Source organism: Passer domesticus, chromosome 3, assembly GCF_036417665.1.
Source record: "Passer domesticus isolate bPasDom1 chromosome 3, bPasDom1.hap1, whole genome shotgun sequence".
Classification (NCBI taxonomy): Eukaryota; Metazoa; Chordata; class Aves; order Passeriformes; family Passeridae; genus Passer; species Passer domesticus.
This window is the reverse complement of record NC_087476.1, coordinates 1,140,301-1,159,142: the sequence shown is the minus strand read 5'-3', so window position 1 is coordinate 1,159,142 and position 18,842 is coordinate 1,140,301. Positions and strand designations below refer to the sequence as shown.

General features: G+C 52.9%; 1 protein-coding gene across 4 annotated transcripts in view; it reads left to right on the top strand.

Annotated features, from left to right (window-relative positions):
- OTOF (otoferlin) overlaps window positions 1-17,920 on the top strand; it is a 110,352-nt gene extending 92,432 nt beyond the window's left edge. For all 4 annotated transcript variants that reach the window (XM_064411464.1, XM_064411463.1, XM_064411466.1 and 1 more), the window contains 12 exons: window positions 386-520; window positions 635-772; window positions 3,008-3,135; window positions 4,241-4,411; window positions 4,999-5,159; window positions 6,292-6,434; window positions 7,201-7,289; window positions 9,774-9,872; window positions 11,925-12,166; window positions 13,271-13,449; window positions 13,589-13,689; window positions 14,261-17,920. In XM_064411464.1, coding sequence (XP_064267534.1) covers window positions 386-520; window positions 635-772; window positions 3,008-3,135; window positions 4,241-4,411; window positions 4,999-5,159; window positions 6,292-6,434; window positions 7,201-7,289; window positions 9,774-9,872; window positions 11,925-12,166; window positions 13,271-13,449; window positions 13,589-13,689; window positions 14,261-14,441 — 1,767 coding nt within the window. In that variant the 3' untranslated portion in view covers window positions 14,442-17,920. The remainder of the gene's footprint in view (window positions 1-385; window positions 521-634; window positions 773-3,007; window positions 3,136-4,240; window positions 4,412-4,998; window positions 5,160-6,291; window positions 6,435-7,200; window positions 7,290-9,773; window positions 9,873-11,924; window positions 12,167-13,270; window positions 13,450-13,588; window positions 13,690-14,260) is intronic.
- Window positions 17,921-18,842: the final 922 nt, after the last annotated feature.

Here is an 18,842-nt window from a genome sequence, read left to right as displayed (position 1 = left end):
ACTGGGAGCTGAGGTGTCCATGTTCACAGAATCCCAGGATCACTGAGGCTGGAAAAGACCTCCTAGACCATCCAGTCCAAGCTGTGCCTGATCCCCACCTTGTCCCCAGCCCAGAGCACTGAGTGCCCCACCCAGGCCTTCCTTGGACACCTCCAGGGATGGGCACTCCAAACCTCCCTGGGTAGCCCCTTCCAACACCTAACCACCTTTTCCATGGGGAAATTATTCCCAATATCCAATCTGAACCTCCCTGTCACAGCTTGAGGCCATTTCCCCTTGTCCCGCCCTTCGTTCCTTCTGAGCTGATTGAGTACTCCCCACATCTTTTGCTCACCTTTGTTTTTATCCCAAATTCCCTCCTTTTAACTTTTTTTTTCCACCTCAGGTCTTCAACAAAGAGCTGGAAACAGAGTTTGACAACTTTGAGGACTGGCTGCACACCTTCAACCTGCTCCGGGGGAAGATTGGGGACAACGATGACAATGCCACGGAGGAGGAGCGGATAGTGGGCAGGTTCAAGGTGAGTGGTTAGGAATGCCAGCTGGGATTTTGGGGAGGTTTTTTTGGGATGGGTTTGCCTCCCTCGAGGCCCCGGGAAGCAGGACTCAGTGGGCTTTGCCCTCCCTCACACCAGGGCTCCATGTGCGTCTACAAAGTGCCGCTCCCCGATGACATCAGCAAGGAGGCAGGGTATGACCCCACCTTTGGGATGTTCCAGGGGATCCCCAGCAACGACCCCATCAACGTGCTGGTCCGAGTCTACATCGTGCGGGTGAGTGGGAATTTGGGGTGTGGCAGGTGGGATCTGGCACTCCCTTCCACCCGGAGCTGGTCCTGGTGCCGTAGGGATGGTGGGATTCAGCTCCAGCGCTCCAGGACTGGTGCCTTGAGAAGGCTGGACAGAGCTAAAGAATAAAGCAGGGATTTATGAAAAGGATCTCCTCCATGGATCCACCTTGGGCAGCACAAGAGCCCAGCCAGGGCTGCACCCAAGATGAACCCAAAATGGTCCCAAAATGCACAAGCGCTCACAGGGTCGCTCACTTTGATCAGTTCTGCTCCATGTGCAGATTGGAGATAATTGTCCAATTACAGCTTTAGCCCATGCAGTCCCATTCTGCTTGTTTTTTTCCTCTTCAGCCCACGTTTTTTGTGCTCTTGGGCCTGAGATCGGGATCATTTGTCCTTGGTCCCCAGCTGGAGCAGGAATTGTTTTGTCTCCCTGCTCTGTGCAGAGAGCTCACCATCCCCTAATATGAAGCCCAGACCCACACACCAAAGCAGCACAGAATCTGAAAAACAGAAAATCTAAAACCTGAGGCATCACCAGTGCTTCAGGACCCAGGATGCAGCTTGAGGACTGAAGCAGCTCCTTGGTTATGGAATGGTTTGGGTGGGAAGGGACCTTAAAGTCCATCCCACTCCACTCCCTGCTGTGGGCAGGGACAGCTCCCACTATCCCAAGGATATCCAGACCCAACACTGTCTCCAGGGCTGTGTGCTCCCAGCACTGGGAACAGGACAGATCCAAGCTCCTGCCAGATCCAGAGACGTCTCTCCAGGAGGTGGGATGGACCGGTGTGTCCTGGTGCTCAATTCCCATGGATAGTTTGGATCGACCTCTACTGTGAGGTGTTGGTTCATTCCACAGCCATGCCACCATCCCAGTGATGGTTCGGGATGGGAGAGAATGGGAGAAAAAGGGTGGAATGGGATCTGATAGGATTGAGGAGATCCTTCTGAAGGACACGGCACCTCCTTGAACACGCGTTCCGTGATCGTTGACGTGATCCAGCCAATGCATTTTTTGTTTATATATGGAATGTGCTCTGGGAAAAGTCACTTCCTGACCCCTGAACTGGTCATCCCCCTGTCCCCAAGGGTGGGATTCAGCAGCCAGGCACTTGGGAGGGATCTCCATCCCGCTGGAAGCACCTGGGCTGCCCTTTGCCACCACCTTGTCCCAGTGTGTTACAAACAGAACCTACTTTTGGCTCCGTTTCCCACCAGCCTGGTTCTCCATCCAGAGCTTCTTCCCGCTGGGATACGGAGTCTCCCATCCATCACCAGGCTGGAATAGCAGACACCAGCTTGGTCAGCCCCAAAACCAGCCAGGACTGGGTGGATGTGTTCTCATCTGCTGTGCCATGCTTGGAGGTGGGACTGGAGAGTTTGGGGTTCTTCACCCCCTCTCTGGGGAGAATCCAGCATGGAGAGGACACGAGGGGAAGGGGATGGATGTCTCAGCATCTTGGCCAGGTTCTTGCTGGGGGCATTTCCTTAGAGTCTCTTTCTTGCCTCTGCTGAAATTCCAAAGGTCCCTGTGCTAACATCTCAGGACAAAGCCAGTTCCAACCTCTCCCTAAACTAGGACAGGGATTTACATGAGGCAGTAATGTCCCCATTTCAATCCAAGACACCCTATTTCACTCCCTTTTCAATCCAAGACACTCTGTTTAGGGGCCAAAGTGACCGGGTGTTCTCAGGGTGTAGGAATGTGCCTCCTGTTGACGGAGTGACCAAATTATCCTTTGTCTGCTTAAAAAGGAAAAAAGCCCAGAAGTTTCTCTCCCAATTTAGGTACAAATACACCTCATAGGACCTTTTGGACTTCACCTCAGACCTGGGGCTGTCCGATTGGACAGAGGCCAAGAGGTCCCACCTAGGTAATTCACTAGAAAAAGAAGAGAACAAAGGGAAAAATCGCTTTTGTGGAGTGTTTAGAAGGAGCAAGAACCTCTTGCCGCTTGCTCAGGTTTTTTTCTGAAAGAGCTTTGTTATTTTGCCTTTTATTGAACCTTTTTCTGTTTCCAACACTACCTCAGATGCCATCCTGCTAATTTCATGCCGTTCAGGGTAGCTGAGCTATCTCAGGTGCGATGGGTTCTCTGAGAGCTCAAAAGACCTGGCTCAAAGAGAAACCCATCATCAGGGATGGAGAACGGGCCCATCCCTGAATCCTTGGCTGCTGTGGAGAACGCTGACCCATCCCACCTGTTCCCTGCAGGCCACGGACCTGCACCCGGCTGACATCAACGGGAAAGCCGATCCCTACATCGCCATCAAGCTGGGCAAGACGGACATCAAGGACAAGGAGAACTACATCTCCAAGCAGCTGAACCCTGTTTTTGGGAAGTAAGTCTGCGCCTGGAACTGCCGAGCTGGACCAGAGATTGCCAGCCCTCAGACCTGCAGCTGAGGTGTCGCATGGCTGCTCCTTGAGCTGGATTTATCTTTATTTATTTAGCTTTATTGTTTAGCTTTATTTATGGGATTTATCCCACAGTGTGGATGTCCTTCCAGCATGTCCTACTTTGCCAGCCTGTGGTCAGTGTAGCATTGTGTGTTTAAGAGATGAACCTGAAATTTATCTGATCAAGGTGAAACGCCCGCTTAGGAATCATTAGACCTAAATTTGAGTGAGAATAAGACACAAACTCAACTTCTGGGGTGTTGGGACATCCAGGTCAAGGATTTTCCTTCCTGTCAAGGGCTGGTGGTTTCTCAGGTTTCCTGCTGTTGGGAGGACCCGAGAGTCCCTTTTCCCAGCCTGACAGTCAAAGAAAGAGTTGGAATTCTTTGGCTTGTGTTCACAAGGTTGTTTATTATCTATTATCTAAAATATATTTTTCTCAGACCACAGAGGTCTGATCTGCAGCTCTGTCAAGGGCACATTACCTGCCCCTGGAGTGGTGTCTACCTTTTATACTACGAGTTACATGTACTTTATTTACCATTATTTTCCAATATCTACCGCCTGTGTTAGACCGTCTACCTCTACTCTAAACCAATCTAAGAGTGACAGAACATGGAGGTTAGGAAGGAGAAAGAAGAAGGACAGGGAACACCCAAATTCCTCCATCTTGGGACTCCAAACCCCCGTTCTAAAAATCCCAAAATTCCACTTTTCACCCTGTAACAACTACTATTATGCTACTTAAAATTTGTGACCTGTAATTATTCATACAAAGTTGGTAACTTGCTCCATGGGTTAAGATCGAAATCCCAAGTGTCTTTGGCTTCCTGCCAGGACTCCCCAGCCCCCTGCCAGGGGCTCGAGCCATCCAGGGCAGCCAGAGGGGTGTCCTGGGTTCCGAAAAGGTTGAGTTTAACCCCACCTCAGGCGTGCTGCAGTGATGGATGCAGACTGAATGCCATCCATGGGCTGGAGCAGACGCACCTCTGTCCTGAATAACTGACAGACCTTGCAGCAGCTTTTCTTTGCTTCCCCCAACCCCAGATCCTTCGACATCGAGGCCACCTTCCCCATGGAGTCCATGCTGACCGTGGCTGTGTACGACTGGGACTTGGTGGGCACTGACGACCTCATTGGGGAAACCAAGATCGACCTGGAGAATCGCTTCTACAGCAAGCACCGGGCGACCTGCGGCGTGTCCCAGACCTACTCCATGTATGGAAAAAGCTGCCCCTACCCCACCTGGGCCCCCACCTCCTCTGTGTCGCTTCCCACCCAGAGCTCCCCCAGGAATTGCTTCCCTTCACTGCCTGCTGATCCTGGAATGATTTGTTTTGGGAAAAACCTCACTTTGTCCAGTCCTGCAAAGGACAGGGATGAATGGAGAGTCTGTGCTATCCCTGGTTTTGTCACCAGCATTAGGGAATGGTGGAATGGGTTGTCAGGAGGCCAGGGGAGGAGGGAGGGACTGGGAGGACTGGTGGGAGTGGGAAGAGGGGTGAGGTCAGGGCTGAAATGGGAGCAGAGCAAACGGGGCGATGCCGAGCATCAGGAATCAAGCGGGATGCACTGGGAATTCCAGGTCTGAGCCAAAGGGGGGTGGAAGGTGTTGGCAAAAGGGGCACAGAGGAATCAACTCTGCTCCGAAGTTTCATCTTTGCTGCCTCAAATTCTTTCCCTGGGAATTCTAGGTGCTTCATGGTGCAGTGGGGTTTTGTTGGTTTTTTTTTTCCTGGCAAAAGGGAAAAATATTTCTTTGTCTTCACAACCTTTTTTGGCTGATATTGCCCTCCTGTTCCCAGCCACGGGTACAACACCTGGCGTGACCCCATGAAGCCCTCCCAAATCCTGTCCAAGCTGTGCAAAGAGGGAAAAGTGGATGGGCCACACTTTGGGCCAGGGGGAAGAGTGAAAGTTGCCAACAGGGTCTTCACCGGCCCCACAGAGATCGAGGATGAAAATGGTATGGCCCTGTGGGATCATCCCATGGGATGGAGGTTCTGGAGCAGAGCAGGGGTCTGGGGAGGGTCTCCTCATCATCCAGGGTTGGAATCTCAGAGTAGATTGAATCATGGAGTGGTGTGAAATGAACTTTCCAGTCCAACCTCCCCCAGAAGGTGTGGTGGGCCCATCACCCAGCCCTGCAGGCACCATCCCAGTATAGACCAGTTACAGAGTCCTACAGACCCTCCAGACCAGTGGGTTCCTCTTGGAATCACTCAAGGACATCCACAGACACCCAAAGCTGCCTCTGGAAATGCCCTCTGAGCAGTGCATGTCCCAAGAGCCATGGAGATGCCTCATGGCTTTTCCATTGTTTAGGAGAGTGTTACCCATGGGAATGCATTCCCAAACAATGGGAGAGGAGGGTTGTGCCCCAACACACTCACGTGTGCCCAGGAAAGAGGGAAATAGCTGAGGAGGGGCGAAGGAAAGAAGGAAAATGTAGTCAGTGGACATGGGACTGGTTCAGAAAGGGAAAACTGAATGGGGATCTGAACCTTACAGGGATTAGAGGGACGTAAGAGGAGTTAGGAAGTGCCAGCTGAGGGACGAAGTGTTCCCAAGGGATGGAGAGGATGAGGCAGTTCTGCACCTTCGGACAGTTCTGCAACCCTTGGGACAAAGTGTTTGCAAAGCATGGTTGGGATGAGGCAGTTCTGCACTTTGGGACAGTTCTGCAACCCTTGGGACAAAGTGTTCCCAGTGGATGGAGAGGACGAGGCAGTTCTGCACCTCAGGAGATTTCTGCAACCCTTGGGACAAAATGTTTCCACAAAGGATGGAGAGGAAGATGCAGTTCTGCACCTTGGAATACTTCTGCAACCCTTGGGAAAAAGTGTTCCCAAGGGATGGAGAGGATGTGGCTGTTCTGCACCTTGGAATAGTTCTGCACTCCTCGGGAACACTTTGTCCCAAGGGATGGAGAGGATGTGGCTGTTCTGCACCTCGGGACAGTTCTGCATTCCTCGGGAACACTTTGTCCCAAGGAATGGAAAGGCTGAGGCAGTTCTGCACCTTGGAGCACGGGTGGAGGCCCTGGGTGCTTTTCTGTCCCCTGTGTCCCAGCTGTCCGAGCTCTCCTTTGCCCCCAGGCCAGAAGAAGCCGACGGACGAGCACCTGGCGCTGGCGGTGCTGCGGCACTGGGAGGACATCCCGCGGGCCGGCTGCCGCCTGGTCCCCGAGCACGTGGAGACGCGGCCGCTGCTCAACCCCGACAAGCCGGGCATCGAGCAGGTCCCACCTTCCAATGGGATTTGGGGCAGCCCGTGGGGGCCAGTGTAGCCCTAACCCACCTCAGCGTGGGGATGACACCCCGGGAGGCCTGCAAAGAAAATTTCCAGTGCCTCCTGATCCATCCTCATCCGTTTCACATCCCACAGTCGCTCGTTATTCCCCACATCTGGGCAGCTGGGAGCGAAATTCCCAACAGATTCCCAAGCAGAAGGGACTGGGAACCTCCGGGCTGCTGCACACAAAAGGCAGTGCTGGGAATTCCCTGGAGACCCCAAACCTCCTGGAGCCCTCAGGAGGACTCTGAGCCCATTTTGGGGGGAGTCACAGCCCTTTTGAGTAAAGGGGGGAGAGCAGGAACAGAGTTGGGCTCTGGTTGTTTTGCAGACCCAATTTTGGTCAGAAATCTCTAAAATCCAAGCCTGGTATGCCCTGTTGAGCCTTTGGCAAGCTCTTTGCAGAGGCTGGGAGCAGAGGAGGGAAAGGTCCCCTTGGAGATTGGCTCACCCTGGTGAGGCTGGTCCCGGAGATCCCGTGGAGATCATGGAATCGTGGAATGGTTTGGGATAGAAGGACCTTAAAACCCACCCAGTTCCACCCCCTCCATGAGATGTTTCTGCAGGGGTGGAGAAAGATTCGTGGCATGGGAGAAGCTTGTCCCACTCCACATCTGGCATGACTGGGCTGACGGCTGTGGGAAGAGGGGGACACTGGTGAGAAGGGGACAGGAGGGACAAGGGGAGCTGACCGTGCCTCTCCCACCCTGCAGGGCCGCCTGGAGATGTGGGTGGACATGTTTCCCATGGACATGCCAGCGCCCGGCCCTGCCATCGATATTTCTCCCAGGAAACCAAAGAAGTAAGGAACTTAAGGAATTTACTGGGATTGGTTGGCAGCCCAGACAAAAAATGGGGAAGGAAAACAGGAGGTTGGGGCTGGAGCCCTGTGGATGAACCCAGGACGTGGGAAGAGAACTGAATCTTGACTCCATGTTTCAGAAGGCTGATTTATTATATTACAATATATATTATATTAAAATGCTGTACTAAAACTATACTAAAAGAATAGAGAGGAAAGGATTCATCAGAAGGCTGGAAAGAACAGGAATGGAATGGAATGGAATGGAATGGAATGGAATGGAATGGAATGGAATGGAATGGAATGGAATGGAATGGAATGATAACAAGAGCTCATGACTCTCAGAGAGTCCGAGCCAGCTGCATCTTTGATTGGTTATTAAGTAGAAACAACTCACATGAACCAATCAAAGATGAACCTGTTGGTAGACAATGTTTAGACCACATTCTACAGCCATCAGATAGTTATTAATTAAATTTCTTTTCTGAGGCTTCTCAGCTAGAATAGGAGAAAGATCCTAGCAAAGGGTTTTTCATAAAATAACATAGCTACAGAGCCCAGCTTCTCCCATCTCCTGCTGCTGCTCCAGGGCCAGCCCAGCCCTTGCTTGGGTTCCTCATCCCTGCTGCCATTCCCAGAGATCCCAGCACTGGAGGCAGGTCCAGAGCTGCTCCTGAGGGTGGGATCCCTCATCTTCCATCCCCTGCAGATCCCGATCTTTCTCGCCTGTGTGAACTAGGAAATTCCATCATTCCCAGGGCAGGGCAGAGCCCTGAGCCTCTCCCAGGACAGTTTGGGCTTTTCCAGGAGGTGGTGGACAGAAGGATGGGTGGTGGAGGCCCCTGGGACAGCATTCCAAGCAGGAAAGAGCAGGCACAGACAGCACACGGAGGGGGAAGAAGGACATTTCTCCCCTCAATATCCCTTCTAGTCCTTTCTCACCCTGCTGGCCTTGGTCCTTGGGCTCCTTTTTCTGCCCCCAGGGCTGGGATACAGGGATGGCTCCAATGGCAGCCTGTGTAGTCCGCTAATTTTGCTAAATTGAGATTTTCCTAATTTTAAGATTTCTTGGTTAATGTACTAAATAGTGTGGTGGGTTTTGCTATTGGTTAATTAGTAGTGTATTTATTTCTTGTTGTGAGATAGGATTAGGAGAAAGGTAAAAACTTTAAAAGGGCAAAAGGAAAATTTTATTAATAGTGATTAAAAGAAAAAAAAAGTAGTAGGAATTAAGACAACCTTTTTAAAATACTTTTCCCCTCCCTACACCTTTTTTTTTTTCCTACTAATAATGTAAAGAAACAAAACTTAAAATTTTTTGTCAGTTTACTGCCTCTAAAATAGCCTTTTTTTTTTTTTTAGTTTACTTAGGGAGAGAAGTCCTTCTTCTTAAGGTTATGGAGACTTCTTTACAAGAGGAAAAACAGTTTTTCTGTGGTTCTTAATTTGGTCACAAATATCAGCTGCCCAGAGGAAATCTGTTATCGTGAATTTCTCCTTATTTTCCACAAACCTTCCCACAGCTCATTTATGGGTTATGTTTATGGTTTATATTTCACCACCAAGAAATTCCCAGCCAAGCAGAAATGATGGGAAGCTCCCCAGCCTGCTGGGAATTCCCTGGAGACCCCAAACCTCCTGGAGCCCTCAGGAGGACTCTAAACCCATTTTTGGGGGAATCACAGCCCTGTTGAGTAAAGGGGGAAGAGCAGGAACAGAGTTGGGGTCTGATTGTTTTGCAGACCAAATTTAGGTCAGAAATCCCCCAGAATCCAAGCCTGGACTGCCCCGTTGAGCCTTTGGCAAGTTTCTTGCAGAGGCTGGGAGCAGAGGAGGGAAAGCTCCCCTTGGAGATTGGCTCACCCTGGTGAGGCTGATCCAAGCTTACATGGAGATCATGGAATCATGGAATGGTTTGGGAGGGAAGAGACCTTAAAGCTCATCTTGTTCCACCCCCTGCCATGGGCAGGGACACCTTCCACTGTCCCAGGGTGCTCCAAGCCCCATCCAAGACTTGTGCACTGACAGGGATTCAAGGGAAGCCACAGCTTCTCTGGGAATTCCAGCCCAGCCCCTCCTCACCCTTCCAGCCAGGAATTCCTTGCCAATCTCCCACCCAGCCCTGCCCTCTGGCACTGGGAGCCATTCCCTGTGTCCTGTCCCTCCAGGCCTTGTCCCCAGTCCATCTGCAGCTCTCCTGGAGCGCCTCCAGGCCCTGCAAGGAGCTCTGGGGTCTCCCTGGATCCATTTCCAGGTGAACATTCCCAGCTCTCCCAGCCTGTCCCCATAGGAAGAGTCCCATCCCTGTAATCATCTCCATGGTTGAGATCTCCTCCTGTCCCTGATCCTGCACAACAGATCCCTGGAACAGATCCCAGTGAGCAATTCCTGTTTTCTGGCAGCACCACCCTGACTTCTCGGATCCCATTCCCTGCTCCCATCCCCTGCTCCTGTGCCTCACCTCCCTCTCCCTCCCTCGGGCAGGTACGAGCTCAGGGTGATCGTTTGGAACACCGACGAGGTCATCCTGGAGGACGACGACTACTTCACGGGGGAGAAATCCAGCGACATTTTTGTCAGGGGGTAGGTACAGCCTGGAATTCCACCAGTGCTTCCTCCACCAGGTTGAAATTCAGTGACATTTTTGTCAGAGAGTAGGTACAGCCTGGAATTCCACCGGGAAGAAATCCAGTCACATTTTTGTCCAGGGATAGGTACAAAATTCCACCAGGGAGAAATCCAGTGACATATTTGTCAGGTCGTAGGTACAGCCTGGAATTCCACCAGGGAGAAATCCAGTCACATTTTTGTCAGGGGGTAGGTACAGCCTGGAATTCCACCGGGGAGAAATCCTGTGACATTTATGTCAGGTCATAGGTACAGCCTGGAATTCCACTGGCACTTCCTCCTCCTCTCCCAGGTGGGCACCAATCCCCACGGGGGTGGGACACGGGTGGTGCTGGGGGACCCAAAACCAGCCAGGACTGGGTGGATGTGTTCTTGTGTTCTCATCTGCTGCTGTGCCTTGCTTGGAGGTGGGACTGGAGAGTTTGGGGGTCCTCACCCCCTCTCTGGGGAGAATCCAGCATGGAGAGGACACGAGGGGAAGGGGATGGATGTCTCGGCATCTTGGCCAGGTTCTTTTTGGGTTTCCTGAGAGTCTCTTTCCTGCCTCTGATGAGATTCCAAAGATGCTGCTGGCGTTTCCTGCCTCTCTCCCTCTCCTTGGCTGCACCTCCAGCGGGCCCTGCCTGGAGCTGCTTGTCTGGAGCTCCACTGGGGTGGTTTTGGAATGTGACAATTTCCTTGTGGGAGAGGAGATGCCTGGCATTGCAGAGGCTGAGAGACACAGACCAGGCTTTATGCAAGCAAAGCCAGTTTATTATAATAATTACCAGTTCTAATTTACATTGTGTAAATTAGAACTGGTAAATGTTCTAATGTAAATGTACAATGTGCACATTACAGTTCAGTGTCCGATCCCAGCTGCAACCCCTGCAGTCCCATCCTGCTTGTTTTTCTCTCTCCAGCCCACGTTTTTGTGCTCTTGGGCCTGGGATTTGGATCATTTGTCCTTGGTGCCCAGCTGGAGCAGGAATTGTTTTGTCTCCCTGCTCTGTGCAGAGAGCTCACCATCCCCTAATGTGAAATCCAGACACACTAAAGCAGCACAGAATCTGAAAAATAGAAAAGCTAAAACTTAAAGCACCGTTCGGTCCCCTCTGCCCCTCTCTGAGCTTGTCTTGATGCTCCCTTGTGACATTTCCACCCTGCCAGCTCCAGGCCCAGAGTCTGGAGCCAAGCTGGTGATTGTTGCTCTGTTGGTTTGTTCCCATCTCTGCTTCACCCTCCTTCAGCTGGAAGGAAAAATTCCTTCCAGAACTTCACCATGTCAGAGAGTCATGGAATCATGGAATGCTTAGGGTGGGAAAGGACTTTTAACCTCATCCCAGCCCTTGCCATGGGTGTGGACATCTTCCAGGCTGCTCCAGACCATGGCTGTCTCTCAACAGACAGATCCTGTGGGATGGAGCTCAAGGAATCCAAGCAAAACCCTGAGCTCTGAGGAGACCTTGGAGCCATCCCAGCAGCTCCATCTTCTGGAATCTGAGGACCTTGCATCCCTGGAAGTGTCCAAATCCAGGCTGGACCAGGCTTGGAACAGCCTTGGGCACTTCCAGAGATCCAGGGGCATCCACAGCTTCTCTGGGCACCCTGTGCCAGGGCCTGCCCACCCTCACAGGAAAGAATTCCCACCCAAATCTCCCATTTTCCAGTGGGAAGCCATTCCCATTTTCCTGTCCCTCCAGGCCCTTGTCCAAAGTTCTGATCCCTTTCTGTCCTGCTCTGCTCCAGCCTTCCCAGCTCCTGTACAATCCCCTAACATCTCCTCACCCAGGGTGAGCCCTCGGACACCCCCCTTGAATCTCCTCCTCCTGAAGTTCTCTGCTCCCTCTGGGATCCTCCTGCCCCTTGGATTTGCTGCTCCCTGCCTGGAGCAGCCCCATCCCTTTATTCACAACTTTTAGGTTTTTCCAGCCCTGGGGGCACCCTGGCTGCCTGGACGGGGTGGTCCTGTCCCCTCTCCTGCCCCGTGTAAACCCGTGCCCCCCTCTCACCCCCCGGGCCCTGCAGGTGGCTGAAGGGGCAGCAGGAGGACAAGCAGGACACGGATGTCCACTACCACTCCCTCACTGGGGAGGGCAACTTCAACTGGCGCTACATCTTCCCCTTCGACTACCTGATGGCCGAGGAGAAGATCGTCATCTCCAAGAAGGAGTCCATGTTCTCCTGGGATGAGACCGAGTACAAGATCCCGGCCCGCCTCACCCTGCAGGTCTGGGACGCCGACCACTTCTCAGCCGATGATTTCCTGGGTACGTGGAGGGTCCAGAGCACCCCACGAACCCCCTGAGCTGCTGCTGGATGGAGCAGGTGGGGTGAGAGGGCAGGGAGGGTCTGCAGAGGGTTCTGGACAGGGCTGGATGCACGGGCCAAGGACAAGTGCCAGGTCTGAGCTGGGGTCACAGCAACTCCACTGAGCACTCCAGGCTGGGAATGGGGGGTGGGAAAGGCCCTGGGGGTGCTGTGCCAGTGGCTGGACACGAGCCCACGGGTGGGCAAGAGGCCAATGGTCACTGGCTGTGCCAGCTCTGGGGTGGCAGCAGGGCCAGGGCAGTGCCCGTCCCCTGTGCTGGCACTGCTGGGGCACCTCCAGTGCTGGGGGCAGCTCTGGGCCCCTCCTGCCAGGAGAGACCTGGAGGGGCTGGAGCGTGTCCAGGGCAGGGAACGGAGCTGGGAAGGGAATGGAGCCCCAGGAGAGGCTGAGGGAGCTGGGAAGGGAATGGAGCCCCAGGAGAGGCTGAGGGGGCTGGGAAGGGAATGGAGCCCCAGGAGAGGCTGAGGGAGCTGGGAAGGGAATGGAGCCCCAGCAGAGGCTGAGGGAGCTGCAAGGGGCTCAGCCTGGAGAAAAGGAGGCTCAGGGGGGACCTTGTGGCTCTGCACAACTCCCTGCCAGGAGGGGACAGCCAGGGGGGGTCGGGCTCTGCTGCCAGGGAACAGGGACAGGACAAGGGGAAATGGCCTCAGGCTGGGCCAGGGCAGGCTCAGGGTGGACACCAGGAGGAATTTGCCCATGGAAAGGGTGCTCAGGCCTTGGCAGGGGCTGCCCAGGGAGGGTTGGAGTGCCCATCCCTGCAGGTGCCACCTGGATGATGCACTGAGTGCTCTGGGCTGGGGACAAGGTGTGGATCAGTCACAGGTTGGACTCGAGGGTCTGGGAGCTCTTTTCCAACATCCATGTCTCCATGATTCTGAGATCCCTTTTCTCCACTGCTCCTGTAGCCCAGACACCCCGTTCTCCTTCCCAGAGCTGGCTCAAAGCTGCTCCCCAGGGCAGGAGATGCTGGTCCAGCCCTTCTCCAGCCAAGGGCTTTGCCTTTCTGGCACGCCAACCTCTGTCCTCCCCTGTGTCCTGCCAGGGGCCATCGAGCTGGACCTGAACCGCTTCCCCCGGGGAGCCAAGACGTCCAAGCAGTGCAGCCTGGAGATGGTGACCAACGAGGCCGAGCTGCCCATGATCTCCATCTTCAAGCAGAAGCGGGTCAAGGGCTGGTGGCCGTTCGTGGCCAGAGACGAGAACGATGAGCTGGAGATCACCGTAAGGCTGGGGGAAAAGGGAGGGTTTGCCTCCTGGGCTCTGCACTCTTCGTGGACACCCTGCATCCTCCCACGTGGCTTTGTTCCTTCTGGCCTGGGAGCACGTCCCAGGCCTCAGCACAGCTCTCTGCTCCCTGCAGGGCAAAGTCGAGGCTGAGCTGCACCTTCTGACAGCGGAGGAGGCTGAGAAATCCCCTGCTGGGCTGGCTCGGAATGAGCCTGATCCCCTGGAGAAACCCAAGTGAGTGGGAGAAGCCTCTCTGCAGCAGGGACCTGGGATTAGGGGATTCTGTTCCTGCCTGGAGTGCTGCATCCAGCTCCGAGCCCCAAAACAGAAAAGACGTGGACCTGCTGGAAAGGGGCTAGAGCAGGTCACGGAGATGTTCTGAGTCTGGAGCCAGGCTGGGAGAGCTGGGGGGGCTCTCCTGGAGAGGAGAAGGATCCAGGGAGAGCTCAGAGCCCCTGGCAGGGCCTGGAGGGGCTCCAGGAGAGCTGCAGAGGGACTGGGGACAAGGCCTGCAGGGACAGGAGCCAGGGAATGGCTCCCAGTGCCAGAGGGCAGGGCTGGGTGGGAGATTGGGAATGAGGAATTGTTCCCTGGCAGGGTGGGCAGGGCTGGCACAGCTGCGGCTGCCCCTACATCCCTGGCAGTGCCCAAGGCCAGGCTGGGCAGGGTTTGGAGCACCCTGGGATAGTGGAAGGTGTCCCTAACCATGGAAGGGAGTGAAACAAACAAAAAAAAAGAACTTTAAGGTCCATGAATCCCTTTCCCACGGCGATGGATTAACGATGGGTGTTTGGTTCCCCTGCAGCCGCCCGGACACGTCGTTCATCTGGTTCCTGAACCCGCTCAAGTCCATCAAATACCTCATCTGCACCCGCTACAAGTGGCTCATCATCAAGATCGTGCTGGCCCTGCTGCTCCTCATCATGGTGGCCCTGTTCCTCTACAGCATGCCCGGATACATGGTCAAGAAGCTGCTGGGAGCATGAAGGGCTGGAGCCTCTCCCGTGGCCCCAGCCCCAGGCACAACATTCCCAGCTCCGTGTCCTCCTCCTCCCCGTGACAGCCCTGGGGGCATCTCCTCCCTGCTGCTGCTGCTGGGTCTCCTCTTGCATTCCTTCTCTGTGGGTCCCACTCAGTGCCAGGGAAATGGGGCAGGAGCAGGGCACAGACCCCACACTCTGCATCCCACACCGGGGCTGGGAGAGGTGCCCAGCTGCCTCCTGTGGGGCTTCTGACCAGTGGGGTTGTGGCTGGTGCCTTCCTGGGAATCGGGGGAAGGAGAGGGGGGCTGGGGCTGTGTCACTGGAGTTGTGGGAGTGCCCCAGAAAGGCTCCTTGGAGGGATGTTCAGAATCCAGGATGGAGCAGGGAGCTGGGATGGAGCAGCTGGGGACGTGCCAGCCCCAGCAGTGAGAGGGCACAGAGCATCCCCAGCACCATCCCTGCTCCTCTCAGAGCTCTGGAGGTCACATTCCCTGGCACAGGGATCTGTGCCACCTCAGGAATGCTGGACATGGTGCCCAGCAGTGAGGGCACAGAGCATCCCCAGCACTGTCTGTAATTATTGAGTAATCAAACAGACTCAACAGAAGGCTGGTTTGCACAGCAGCCGCTTCAATACGAAAATTCCCTCTTTTTATAGACTGTTCCGACACATTCAGACCAGATTGGTCAATCAATCAATACATTTCAACTGACTGGCTAATTAACAAAAACACCCTTCTTATAAACAATCATTGAGAAAACCAGGAAGACAGAGAGTAGGAAAACACCACCTGCAGGTTGTTTATAATAACAAGCTATCATCGTTTCTCTACAATGAAGTCTCACAAGTCCGCCCTGAGAAAACTTACCTGGTTTTCTCACTCTCTGACCAGGCTGTCACATCCAGACCTGTCCCCACTGCCAGTGCCTGTCCCTGCTCCTCTTGGAGCTCTGGAGGTCACATTCCATGGCATAGGGAGCTGTCCCACCTCAGGAATGCTGGACATGGTGCCCAGCAGAGTGAGAGGGCACAGAGCATCCCCAGCACTGTCTGCAATTATTGAGTAAGAAAAGACAGACTCACCAGAAGGCTGGTTTGCACAGCAGCCACTTTAATACGAAAATTCCCTCTTTTTATAGACGGTTCCAATACATTCAGACCGGATTGGTCAATCAATCAATACATTTCACCTGATTGGCTAATTAACAAATACACCTTTCCTATAAACAATCTCTGAGAAAACCAGGAGGACAGAGAGTAGGAAAACACCACCTGCAGGTTGTTTATAATAACAAGCTATCATCATTTGTCTACAACTCCCTGAAGTCTCACAAGTCCGCCCTGAGAAAACTTACCTGGTTTTCTCACTCTCTGGCCAGGCTGTCACATCCCCAGTGCCTGTCCCCACTGCCAGCAACATCCCTGCTCCTCTCGGAGCTCTGGAGATCACATTCCCTGGCACAGGGAGCTGTCCCACCTCAGGAATGCTGGACATGGTGCCCAGCAGAGTGAGAGGGCACAGAGCATCTCCTGCACCATCCCTGCTCCTCTCAGAGCTCTGGAGATCACATTCCCTGGCACAGGGATCTGTCCCACCCCGAGAATGCTAGACATGGTGCCCAGCAGTGAGGGTACAGACCATCCCCATTGCCCATCCCCAATCCATTTGGAGCTCTGGAGGTCACATTGCCTGGCAGGGATCTGTTCCACCTCAGGAATGCTGGACAAAGTGCCCAGCAGAATGAGAGGGCACAGAGCGTCCCCAGTGCCTGACCCTGCTCCTCTTGGAGCTCTGGAGGTCACATTGCCTGGCACAGAGATCTGTCCCACCTCGGGAATGCTGGACATGGTGCCCAGCAGATCCCACAGAGAGCCCTGGGGTGAGCCAGGGGCAGACCCTGCCCTTTCCCCCCACAGCTCCAGCAGAGACTGGGATGTGTCCTAGAGCTCAAACATCTTCCCAAATCACCCACCCTGAGGTGGCTGATGCTGGACGTCCCCAGGGCTCACAGCTCCTCTGACACCGTGTGAGCTCCTGGCGTCCTCCTGGATTCTCCGTGTATTTGGTTTGGCTTGGTAATTTTGTGGCTGGAGTCCTTCTGGCCATTTGTCCTCGGGAAGGGCTCTGTCCTCGGCTCTCTGTGATATCCAGCTGCTGCCGAGTCGCCTTTCCCAGCTCCCGGTGCACAAGACCCCCACTGAAGAACTGAGGTCATCTCAGACATGTTTTAATGAGGATATTACTATTCCAATCAGTCAATAAAAAACAGCTTTCATGTCCGGGCTCTTGTGGTTTGATTCTGACCAAATGCCAGGCACCTATGAAAGCTGTTCCTTCAGAAAAAAAATTAACAAAGGGGTCATAAACTGAGATGAGAATTGGAAGAAAAACACTCTAAGGGCAACCTCTAAGGGCAAAAGGTTCAAATTTAAAGGTATAAAGATAATTTATTATTAACAGAGTCAGAGGAGGATAATGAGAAATAAAAGAAGCTTTTAAAACACTCTTCTTCCCCCTCAGCTCCTCCGTCTTTCCTGTGAACCACTAATGCACAGGCTCAGATCAGTGGGGATACTGAGACATTTATTGCAAGAAAAAGACTGGTTTTACACACTTCTTCAAGACACAGTGTTTCCTTGTAAGGTATTTCCTCACTAAGCAACCTATCGCACGTTACCACATCAGCAACATAAAATTTAATGTCTTTACACGCAGGTGTTCATGTGCTGTTCACTCACCCAGCAGGCTCCTCTCCGTGATGTCTTGAGAGGCCACCTAGAACAGAGGCTGGACAGAATTAAAGGAATAAAGTAGGGATTTATTAAAAAGGCTTTCAAAAGATACACCTTGGGCAGTACGAGAGCCTGGCCATGGCTACACCCAAGATGAACACTGGGTCAGGAGTTTTCTCACTTTTATAAATTTTGGTCCATTTCCCTATTGGGGTTAATTGTCCAATTACAGCTCCAGGTTATGCAGTCCCATCCTCCCAGATTGCTCTCTCAGTTCGCTGTTGTTTATACTTTTTATACTCGAGGCACTACCCGTAGGGCATCTCCCACATCTCATTTCTTCCTCTCAAGGTCACGTGGAGACAAATTAGTCTGTGCTGCCATGGCGTTCTGCAGGTGCGTTTCACCTCCTGCTGCTCAATTCCATCGTCCCTCTCTTCTCACATTTTCCCACAGACAAGGCATTGTAGCAGGCCCATGGCCTGCAAAGCTTCCCTGGAGGTCAGAAGCCTGAGATAGGAAATGCCGAGTCAGGATGACTGAACCTTAGAAACCCCTCTCCTCCACCTTCAGACCCTTGCTTACCTCTCTGTAAGCCTATAGGTCACTTTCCCTTGACCCTTACTATTGGACAATTTCCAAAACCCCTGTAATGTATATAAACCCCTACTTCTGCCCAGTTTGGCAGAAGAGCTGTCACTGAGAGCCTTTGTGGAAGACCCCAATAAAGAATTTCTTCGTAACCTCACACAGCGCTGCTCCTCTCTCTCCCTGCGTCTGCCCGGTACCTAGCAAGCTAAAGAGCTGAAATCACAAAGAGCTGATAATCACTAAAGAGCTGATAATCACTTGAGCTTGCTAAGGTTGCCTGCAGCTAGCAGCTGCTAGGGTACAGGAGCAGTAGGGGGTCAGGACGGTCGGGACAAACGCAGATGAGAGATCTCTGAAGCTAGGTCTTGGGGACTTGTGGTTTATTGCAGAAGGCGTGGGTGCAGGGGCCCTGCTTGGAGCTGTCAGCCACAGCTCAGGGCAGGGCCCCAAAGAGAGAGGTAAAGAGAGTGGTAGAGAGAGAGAGAATGAAGAGAATGAATGCAAGAGTGTGGTAAAGAAAGGATGAAGAGAATGAATGGATGGTTCCCGTTACAATACAATAAATCTTCTTCTGTGTTGAATATTCTAATTCTTACTAACCGATCTAATACAAGATACAAATCCTATAGCATTTACATACAGCCTATAAGAATCATTACATTACCATACTGTGTTACATTTTAAACTCTAAAAACTACTCTTTGGACCCCTTCTGCTAAGCTAGTAGGGTCTGCTCTGACCCTTGGACCTGTCTGCAGGCAGAGGGTATTTTTTCATCAAAAAGGGATTACCTTCAGCCGGCCATATCATTGTTTTCCATTTGTTTAGTAACTAAGGTATCTCAAAGCTTGCTTTCATTTCAATCTCGCTTATAGTTTCCATAGTCTCAAAATCCAGGCAATCATATTTATAAGACTTTCCTGTAACATCTTCCCCAACACTAGGGAGCTTGGACAAGCTGTGCTGAGCAGGACTGAGCTATCCGGACCATTGCAGCCCACCGGGCAAACCCAGCTGGAAAGCCACTATAGGGCATGGGAGGTTTTGGCCAGTTTGTTACTTATTCAGTTTGCTTAGGG